At 36.9% G+C, this 10582-nt stretch overlaps 1 protein-coding gene across 7 annotated transcripts; it reads left to right on the forward strand.

The window, feature by feature from the left end:
- Nucleotides 1–637: 637 nt before the first annotated feature.
- LOC121239229 (protein argonaute 4-like) lies at nucleotides 638–9767 on the forward strand. 7 transcript variants are annotated; one of them, XM_041136415.1, is made up of 24 exons: nucleotides 638–779; nucleotides 1336–1457; nucleotides 2081–2350; nucleotides 2452–2669; nucleotides 2751–2975; nucleotides 3065–3201; nucleotides 3591–3688; nucleotides 3780–3877; nucleotides 4031–4199; nucleotides 4294–4410; nucleotides 4495–4602; nucleotides 4756–4818; nucleotides 4960–5073; nucleotides 5152–5317; nucleotides 5398–5510; nucleotides 5870–6007; nucleotides 6207–6337; nucleotides 6639–6704; nucleotides 8010–8073; nucleotides 8178–8289; nucleotides 8622–8695; nucleotides 8813–8907; nucleotides 9030–9061; nucleotides 9281–9767. In XM_041136415.1, exons 3-24 carry the CDS (start codon nucleotides 2084–2086, stop codon nucleotides 9454–9456), a joined length of 2781 nt encoding a protein of 926 aa, XP_040992349.1. In that variant the 5' UTR covers nucleotides 638–779; nucleotides 1336–1457; nucleotides 2081–2083; the 3' UTR covers nucleotides 9457–9767. The 7 variants fall into 7 exon arrangements, with proteins under 7 accessions (XP_040992349.1, XP_040992347.1, XP_040992351.1 ...); XM_041136413.1 differs by having other exon boundaries at nucleotides 669–779; nucleotides 1404–1457; XM_041136417.1 differs by having other exon boundaries at nucleotides 669–779; nucleotides 1404–1457; nucleotides 2452–2657.
- Nucleotides 9768–10582: the final 815 nt, after the last annotated feature.

A 10582-nucleotide genomic window follows, 5' to 3' on the forward strand; every position in this document is an offset into this window, starting at 1 on the left:
CATATGGAATTGCTAACATTAAAGACATTTATATAACGAGCCCATCATCATGGGTAGAGTTTTCAGTACAAAGATTTTCTTAATGGGAGCACTAAACTGTTTAAGTAAACCGTGCTTAAAAATTGCAAAAATTGTAGGCAATGCTCCCAAACTCGGAGTATTTGAATGGATTTTTCTAATTAAATTTATAGAAAGAATCTCTTAAAACTAAGCTAGATCGTCTTTACAAATTTGGAAGACAATATAGCTTCTCCAAATACTTTTTATTCTAAAATGATTTTGTCATGAATAAAAGTACTTAAATCATATAAAAAATAATCGAATATAAGGGTATTTGACAAATTTTAAATAAAATAAAATACTCCGATTCTCTAAATTTGGATGAGGAAGCATGAATTTTGAATTTGGAGCTCAGCGACATAGTCCCACAAGGACACGACCGTCATTTAGAGATTACAAGAGACCCAATAGGGCCATTATATTGAGAAAGAAACGAGAAACGGGGTTATGGAAGACACGCGTCGTCACAGGACTGACATTACCCATTGGGGGAGGGCGTGCGCTTCGGAGATCGGGTCACCGAGTCATTTAAAAAAACAACAGGGAAGAGTACGGAGTGACGGACCCATCATCCACTGTCGATGCCGAACCCTAAAGGATCTGAGCCGTTGGTTTCCATGACATCCTCATATTTAATCCCCCAAACAGGGAATTCCAGTCACTTTGGACTTATCGGAGTGGGGAGGGGACAAATTACAAAAGGGTTCAGCGTTGACACTGTGAGTGAATTTGAACTCTCTTTTCTCTTGGCCCTCTTTCTCTTTCGCTGTTTTCTTCAACTCTCAGGTTCTCTCTCTCTTTGAGTTTGGGGTTCTCTCTCCACTGCTCCACTTGTTCATTTCTGCTCCATTTTCATCTTGTGTTTCTGAAACTGTTTTCTGTTGTTTTCCAAGAAACGTTTTGTTTTATGGATTTTCTAGTCAGGTTCTATATCTGTAATGCTGCTTCTAATTAAGCTATGTTTGGGTATTGCATGTGGGTGAGCTCGATCTGTGACTGTTTTCTCTGTTTCTGCTTTTGGTATCTCCTTTGGTTTGAAGTAAACTATTTTCTTTTGTATTATTAAATGTTTGAGGCATTGTGAAGGCGTTTCGGTTACTATTTTTGTCGTTAATCACCTGGCTTTCGTCACTACTGAGGATTTCACGCCTTTTTATTTTTTCGCTTTCGAAATTTTTTCTTTAAAAGTAATTTTTGTGTTTTTTATTTCTCTAGGTATTTTTGTGATTTTTTGAACTTGGTTCCTACTGTGTTTTTGTGCTTTCTTTTCTTCAGGACAGTTTATTTGGGTATTTAACGTCCTAAAGCTCGATCTGCCCTTATTTTCGCTCTTTTGCTTGCAGCGTTACTGGAATCTCCAAGTCTTGCTCTTTCAGCAGCGGTTCGTTGATTTTTAGGTATTATGCTCTGTGAATTTATCTGGTTCTTGCTTGCATGCTTGGTTTATGTTAATGTGTTTTTAGAAACTTCTTCTTGAAGGTGTTTTTCTTTTAAAAGAGAATCTAAGCGTTTTGCTCTCCTTGGGAATATCTATCGCTGAGTAGTTTTTCTTTCTGGTTTATGTGTTTTATTCTTTGTTCGCTTGGTTTGGCATGCCATTTCTTTTTCATATCCGACTATTAACATCCGGCCATTTGGGCATCTTTTAAGTTTCCTTGCTTTTTGATGTTTTTTTCTTTAAAATTTTTCCATTTTGTCTTCTACACTTAGGTTCTGTGTAATAGATCATTTTTGTTCCGGTGTTTTCGACTTTCAAGAGAGCTCTAGGGTGTTGCATGAGTTTTCACATTGTCGCTTCTGTCAAAATTTTAGGCATGTTGGTTTGTTAGAGATTTAGCTAGCTTCCTTTTCTTAGTACCTGCTTTTTCTGCGGTCGAGTCTTCTGTTGCTTGTTACTCTTCGGGAGATTGTTTTCCTGGTAAATTTTCCTTCAATAAATGAAGTATCTTTTGTATACTTCATGTGGACTTGTTGCACTTATTAGTGAATAATTATTACTTAATAGAAAAAATTGGCTTAGGTTATGGATTCATTCGAGCCAGACGATAATGGGGCAACAAATGGAAACGGAGCACAGGAAGCACTGCCGCCTCCTCCTCCTGTTATCCCACCAGATGTTGTTCCAGTGTGTGCTGGACCTGAACAGCGTCCTGAACCTGTTAAGAAAAAGGTTGTGCGAGTTCCGATAGCTAGGCGTGGTCTTGGAAGCAAAGGGCAAAAGATTACTTTGCTTACTAATCACTTCAAAGTTATGGTTACTAATGTTGAGGGCCATTTCTTCCACTATAGTGTATGTTTCCATAATCATAAAACACTCATTTTGGGTTGTTAGAAGAAGTTTTGAGTTTTTCAATGTGGTCATATACGTTTGAACTGCTGTCTTTCATACAGGTTTCTTTGAGTTATGAAGATGGGAGACCTGTCGATGGTAAAGGTGTTGGAAGAAGGGTGATTGATAGGGTGCAGGAGACTTATGACACTGAGTTAGCGGGAAAGGACTTTGCTTATGATGGGGAGAAGAGTTTGTTCACTGTTGGTCCACTGCCCCGCAACAAACTTGAGTTTACTGTTGTACTTGAGGATATTCAGTCAAACAGGTGTACATACAGGGTTTGTGATTGTTTTATTCTTAGAGATGCTTATTGTTGTTAGTTTGTAGCTAATTTTTAGAAACCTTCCATTCTGTTTAGAAATAACGGAAACCGTAGCCCTGATGGCCAAGGAAGTCCAAATGAGAGTGACAGAAAAAGAATGCGACGTCCATATCAGTCAAAGACATTCAAAGTAGAGATTAGCTTTGCTGCCAAGATTCCCATGCAGGCCATTGCAAATGCATTACGTGGTCAGGAGTCTGAGAACTCTCAAGAAGCCCTCAGAGTGCTGGATATTATATTGAGACAGCATGCTGCTAAACAGTGAGTGAATTAATTTTCCCAGTTTTCTTTGGGTATCTCCCATGTATGATTTTAACTTCTGTATTATATCAATTTTGTGACTATTGTAGGGGCTGCCTCCTTGTTCGCCAATCATTCTTCCACAACGATCCAAGAAATTTTGCAGATGTAGGAGGTGGTGTTCTTGGCTGCAGAGGATTTCATTCTAGTTTTAGGACCACACAGGGTGGCTTATCCCTGAATATTGGTAAGATCATCATTTTTTTTCTTAGTAAATAAGAACATTATTAGCAAGAAAGATAGGCATAGCCCAAGTACACAGGACATATACAAGAGCAACACCTATGCATGATTGTCTACATATACAAGGAAATCATGAATGTTCATGCCAATGAATCTTCTTCCATTGGTCTATTAGAATCGACCAATGGAAGAAGATATTAATAAAAAGTTCTAAGCTCGTCCATTGTCCGTTCATGATCCTTAAAACTCCTTCCATTCCTCTCCATCCGTATGCACGACCATAAATAGACCGGAACCATGTTCCACATAGCTAGTAGGAATAATACAGTTCTGTTGTTATCCATTCTTGAAACCCATTCTTTTTGCCAATTGTTCTGTTGCCTTTCTTTCCAGATGTATCGACTACCATGATTATACAGCCTGGGCCGGTAGTAGATTTTTTAATTGCCAACCAGAACGTGAGGGATCCATTTTCACTTGATTGGTCGAAGGTAATTAAATTAACATCTCTACATCTTTACTCTATTTTGCTGCTTGTTTCTTTTACCCATTTGTAGCTCTGTTGGTTGTTTCTATTGACAGGCGAAACGAATGCTCAAGAATCTTAGGATTAAAACAAGTCCTGCCAATACAGAGTACAAGATAACCGGTTTGAGCGAGAAACCATGCAAAGAGCAAACGTATACGACTTGTCATATGATAAGTTTTACTTTTCCTTTGGTTATGTTGAGACTAGTCTTATTACTTTTGTGCTTGTTTTACATAGTATTATAACCTAACTTCTTGATTTGAAAACCAGTCTGTTGAATAATTTTTATGGTTTCTTGCCATAGATTTACACTGAAGCAGAGAAATGGCAAGGATGTAGATGGTGACAATACTATAGAAGTGACTGTTTATGATTATTTTGTTAACCATCGTGGTATAGAATTGCGTTATTCTGCAGACCTACCATGTATCAATGTTGGGAAGCCAAAACGTCCAACTTATTTCCCTCTTGAGGTGAATTTATGGGTTATAGTTGTGTAAATAAATACTATAAATATGATGAATGGGTCTTATTGAAGGTGGTGTATATTTCATTTTCTCTTTTTAGCTTTGTTCTTTGGTGTCCTTGCAACGATACACAAAAGCTCTATCCACCCTTCAAAGATCTTCACTAGTGGAAAAATCGAGACAAAAGCCGAATGAGAGGATGAAGGTTTTGTCTGATGTAGGTGTCTTTTGCTGAATGCTGGAATGATGATATTCTTGTTAAGTTGTTTGTTTTCAAGTTTTTAGTTGTGTTCCGCTGCAGGCTTTGAAAAGCAACAATTATGATTCTGAACCTATGCTGCGATCATGTGGCATTTCAATTAGTACTAGCTTCTCTCAAGTGGAAGGTCGTGTTCTGCCAGCACCAAGGGTATCTGTTTGTTTTCATAATGAAGTTGGCTTTTTTTCTTCTCGTGTAATCATAACCTTGTAATGATGATTTTCATTTTTTTTGAAGAGCTTTGGAATGATTTTGATCATTATTGTTACCATGTAACATCAAATTTGCTCTCTTTCTCAACAGTTGAAAGTGGGGAATGGAGAGGATTTCTTTCCTAGGAATGGACGATGGAACTTCAACAATAAGGTATTCAGTGTTTTCTACATGTTATGTTTTCTATCTACAAGGATTCTCACAGTATTTTCATTCAACAATAAGGTATTCAGTTTTATACATATTATGATTTTTTTCATCTTGGGATTCTCACTATTTCATCTGCTTCTGTAGAAATTAGCACAGCCAACAAAGATACAAAGGTGGGCTGTTGTGAACTTCTCAGCGCGTTGTGATACACAGGGTCTTGTACGAGATCTGATTAAATGTGGAGAATTGAAAGGAATTGTAAGTTTGGTCCTGTGGTGAATACTATAATTTCTCATCTAATGATTGACTCCTTTTTTTTTTCCTGTGGTTTTTTAGCTTATAGATCCTCCGTTCGATGTCTTCCAAGAGAATCCTCAAAATAGACGGGCTCCCCCGGTGGTTAGAGTTGAGAAGATGTTTGAGGAGATACAGTCAAAACTTCCTGGTGCTCCACAGTTTCTTCTTTGCTTGCTTCCTGAGAGGAAAAACTCAGATCTATATGGTAGTGTTTTAATCCATTCTTCTATTGACAATTTAATTGCTCAAAAATGTTTCTATTAAATGAAAGTTATTGTCTCCAAGGTCCGTGGAAACGGAAAAATCTTGCTGAGCTTGGAGTAGTCACCCAGTGCATGGCTCCTACAAGGGTTAACGACCAATATCTTACCAATGTTCTTTTGAAGATCAATGCAAAGGTGAGCTGCTGTGTGTTGCTCAAGTGTAGGAGCCTTGATCTTGGTTGTATACTCCCTCCAGGTCTTAGGTTCGAGTCCTAGGTTGCAAACAATTTCATAGGGCTATTGGACTGGGGGAATTTTCCCTTGGTGCACTTTCAAGAAACTCCTTGCCGAGGGCATGTGTGCCTCTGAGATTATTTGGAACTTTGTTCCAGACAATTGGTGCCAATTTTAAAAAAATAAAAACAATTTAACTTCTCTCTCACCCCTTCCCTCCCTCTACCCCCTTCTGCTTCTAGATCCAAATTAATTGTTGGTTGACCTAATTTTGGTGCTACTTTATTGTAACTGATCATTTTTTAAAATCTTAATTGCAGTTGGGTGGTTTGAATTCGTTACTAGCTGTTGAACACACTCCTTCTATCCCTGTGGTTTCCAAGGCTCCCACCATCATACTTGGAATGGATGTGTCACATGGCTCTCCTGGGCAGTCTGACATGCCGTCAATTGCTGCGGTAACATGCTGTCTTAGATTATTTATTGGCTTAATCTGTTTTGGTAGTTCTTAGTTTACAATTTTTTTGTTGTTTGTTTGGATAACAAATATTATTAAATGACTGACTGTATTCTTTATCAAGTTAAATTTTCATAAAAATAAAAAAAAGGTTTCTAATGTACAGAAATTTGTTGGGGTTCTTTGACTGAAACACACAGGTTGTCAGCTCAAGGCAGTGGCCATTAATTTCTAAATATAGGGCTTCTGTTCGCACACAGTCCCCAAAGGTTGAAATGATAGATTCTTTGTTCAAGCAGGTGTCAGAAACTGAAGATGATGGCATAGTGAGGTGGGTTTCGACCTTTAGGATATTGGTTGAAAAATAATGTTTTAAATGTTTATCTCCTATCTGTTGGTCTTCCTTTTTCTTGGGGCGGGGGGTTGGTGGGGGTAGGTGAAGGTAATAAATTTAAATATCATGAGGCCCAAAAGAGGTAAACAGAATTAATCAGCAAAAACAATTCAATAATTAAAAAGATAGAATAATTAAATCAATGAGGGAAAGTTCCTGCTGACTCCACTTTTAAAAGGTTAAATGGCTAACTTATTTTTTTCCCGTGGTTCGTCTTGTATGATTATAACCATTTCAGGGAGCTTCTGCTAGACTTCTATACGAGTTCAGGGAAAAGGAAACCTGATCAAATCATAATATTCAGGTATGTGTTTGGTCTGTTTTGCCAATGGAAAAGTACTTGAATGTATTCTGTTTATAATGGTTTCTGTCCTCAAATGTTATTTGAAAGTACTCTCAGTTGTAAACAATCCTCTTAACTTTTACTCATGTCTTTCTTGCAATCCTCTTGGGTGCAAACAATTCCTATGGGCCACCGGACTAGGGGGATTTCTCCTTGAATTACCTGGGATGCACTTGGAGGAAATTACTTGTCGAGGGCCTTTGCACCCCCGGGATTAGTCTGGACTTTCTTCTTAGACATGCAGTGCCAATAAAAGAAATTATGATTCTAATTATTTTTTCAGTTGCAAAGAATTTACTTTTCAGAAATAATAGTAAAAATATGGAAAATGTTAAGTGAATAATGAACTGAAGCTTGTTAAATTGGTTGATCTTTTAAATTCATAGCCTTGACTCCAGCTTTCATCTGGGTGAAATTTTTGTTTATTTGCTAGTTTAAGCACAATAGTCTCAGAGAATTACAAGGAATTCCCAATTGAAGCAAACAAGTTCTGAAAAGAATACTGATACAATGCAAGATTGGTGCATAAATTTTTGGTGCTGTGGTGAATAAATCCTCTGCAAGATAGTTTTGTGTTACCTGGTGAACTAGGCACTAAATTTTCGATTTTCAACCTACCAAAACCGGCTCCAAAGGTCTGAGCATTTAAGGGTCAATTTTTGCGAAAAAAACATGTTACAAGACTTGATCAAATAAATCTTCTTACTTTACATTTATTATATGAATCCTTTTTATGTTTAAGGTGCCATTTGTATGCAATATCTGACAAATATATGATGGTGTTTTTATTGCATTTTCTTAGTTGTCAATATAAAAATTTATCCACATGTTCTTGCACTTCTCCTTATAAGAATTGTCATTTGTGTTTTGAACTCACTTTTTCAATACGATGTTCCTTTTGGGCAATAGCTATAGACTTCAATGGGATCAATCTCCATGATTTCTTTGTATCTATTTCATGATGTTAACTAGGTGCTTCCTCTTGTGTACATGTGTACACTTGGGCTATGCCTAGTCTTTTGTTTGCTTTAATAAAATTACTTTGACCTATGAAAAAATAAAAAAGGAATCGTCATGTGTATTTATTTCGCCCTTTTTTTGCTCAGGTCATTATAAAATTGAAATAAAACCAACTTAACTTATGTTGAAAGATCATAATATTTATTACATGGAGTACTTTTATGATCTATTTAAGATGAGTACGTCAGTGTTGGTTATTTGAAGTTGGCTGTTCGTTCTTTAATCAGTTAATTTTATTGCATTTAGGGATGGAGTCAGTGAGTCCCAATTCAACCAAGTCTTGAACATTGAACTGGACCAAATAATCGAGGTTCTTTAGTCCCCTCCAACACTCTTCAAATATATGTTTAAAGGCCATGATCCCTTTGTTTAATTTGGAAATGATGTAAGCTTTGTGTTTGTTTTTATTTCTAGGCCTGCAAATTTCTTGATGAGAAGTGGTGCCCCAAGTTTGTAGTAATTGTTGCACAGAAAAACCACCATACAAAATTCTTCCAGCAGGGGTCTCCTGATAATGTTCCGCCTGGTAAGCCATACAGATGAATTTTGCAGATTACACAATTATGGCATTTTTTTTTTTTTTTTTATGACACGGGGTCTGGGAGGCTACAAACACAACATTTCTTTTACGTGGTTAAATTCCAGACCTGTGTACTGTGTTCCCATGACATGGATGAGGTAAATCATCGGCTGTCCACTTATGGGACTTGGCCCTAGAAATTGTTTACACCCAAGGATTCAAAACTAGATATGGAAGGAGCATACCATCAAGGTCAAGGCCCTTACCTAGGGCCCTTGGGGTTTGGACAAGCTTTTTATGCTCTCATTTTCCTTTGTTTCTGTGTTTTTTTTTGGCAGGGACGATTATTGATAACAAAATTTGCCATCCAAGAAACAATGATTTCTATCTATGTGCACATGCTGGAATGATTGTGAGTATTTTGTTATTGACCATTTGTTAGCTATTTTCTGATGTTTTTGGCCAATATTTTATTTCGGAAAATTATTGTATGATTTTTCAATGCCTATTTTGATATTATGCTGCACAGGGGACCACTAGGCCTACACATTACCATGTTCTATTAGATGATGTTGGCTTTTCGTCAGATGATCTACAGGAACTTGTGCATTCCCTATCATACGTGTAAGTAAATATTTGATGTCAAATATGGTTTGAATAACTAGTTTCAAGTTAAGATTAGGTACTAAAATAATATTCAATTGAATTTTTGATTACTTATCAAAAAAAATTTGTGATTAATGCAGGTATCAAAGAAGCACTACTGCAATATCTGTAGGTAATTTCAGAGTTAAATATGATGTTGCAACTTGTGGTTGGTTGGCTTGCCTTTTGAAGTATCACTGTACAGTTCTGATGCAATCCTTTAAAATCATTTCATACTCGGCCTGGAAGCCTCTACTCTTTTTTTGTTTTTTTGGTATATTGAGCCTATCAATCTTATGCATCACAGTATTACTTGGAGCTTTTTATTGGTCATGTAAATTTCTCCGTGCAGTTGCTCCGATATGCTATGCGCACTTGGCTGCCACCCAAATTGGACAGTTCGTGAAATTTGAAGACATGTCTGAGACGTCATCAAGCCATGGTGGGTTGACATCTGTTGGAGCTGTCCCTGTGCCACAGCTGCCCAGATTACAGGAGAATGTCTGCAACTCCATGTTCTTTTGTTGAGGCTATGTCCTCTGAATATTGAAAATCACTGTATTTTGGACACCTGGTCTGTATATAGCCAAGTACTTGGTGTGGCCTCTTAAGGAAGTTGCTGGACCAGGCAGTAACGTGGAACCTTTTTGGTACCTTCTGATGTCTAGTAGGCCTTTCATGGCTACCTGTTGCTTCTAGTCATTTTAGGCTGCCTGTGTTGTGGCCGGCTTTTTTAAAATGTGATGTCTTCTAATCATGCTGATGTCTGGTTACTGATTATTTTGCTGTGGTCATGGATCTGCTTTATGAAAGGATTCTAGTGTGGAACTATTTCGTAATTAACCATATTAAAATGTTGCTGGATTTATTACATGCTGATGGGAAGATGCAGGAGGTGACGTTAATGTTCCAAACCATCGATTAGGTACATAATGTTCGAGATAAAGCCGTGTAGCTCATGTAAATGTTTTGCTTTTTTTGTTGTCAGCCTGAGAGAGAGGCAGTGGCAATAATGATTTTGGAACTTGGCTTACTCAGCATTATTACTTTTCTCTTTTCTACAAGAATATTTAATGGGGATCAACTTGATAATTTCATAATGGAAGCTATTCTGACAATTGTTGACAATATATGTGCTTCGTAATTGTTACTGATAAAAGAAAAAAAGTATTATGGTAATTCCAGTGTTACAAGACTGTTTTACTGCTATTCATAAATAGTTAATTATTATTTATAAATTATTTATTATTATTATTGTTTTACACTACTATTCTCACAGATTATATGATATTATTTCAGCATCTAAATGAGTAACTTTTTTATGCAAGCGATTGAATCTGATTATGGACTAGGCTCTAGTTCAAATACTCCCTCAGTGAACTTGCTATAGTTTACTAGAGAAGCCATAAGCAGCTAGGGTTATCCATCTACTTTCAGCAAATATTAACAAAGAAAAAGAAGCTTTGTATGCAAAAGAACTTCATATTTTCCATAGAGCCTATATGGCGAATGATAAGCTAATAACTTTTAGAATGGCATGATTTGTCTGGATTTCCAATAGGTTCATGTTTGCGATAAGCATTAAAACACTCCCCCTCCCCCTTTACTCTTTCACTCTAGTTTAGATAGAAGAATAAAACGGAAAAAACGAAAA

Source organism: Juglans microcarpa x Juglans regia, chromosome 7D (genome assembly GCF_004785595.1).
Source record: "Juglans microcarpa x Juglans regia isolate MS1-56 chromosome 7D, Jm3101_v1.0, whole genome shotgun sequence".
NCBI lineage: Eukaryota > Viridiplantae > Streptophyta > Magnoliopsida > Fagales > Juglandaceae > Juglans > Juglans microcarpa x Juglans regia.

Excerpts from the sequence above, each read along its gene's own strand:
- LOC121239229 (XM_041136415.1), top strand. The coding sequence starts at position 2,084 with ATGGATTCATTCGAGCCAGACGATAATGGGGCAACAAATGGAAACGGA. Across the intron at positions 4,200-4,293 it reads CAACTTATTTCCCTCTTGAG|CTTTGTTCTTTGGTGTCCTT; the intron begins GTGAATTTATGG and ends TTCTCTTTTTAG. Across the intron at positions 8,074-8,177 it reads AACTGGACCAAATAATCGAG|GCCTGCAAATTTCTTGATGA; the intron begins GTTCTTTAGTCC and ends TTTTATTTCTAG.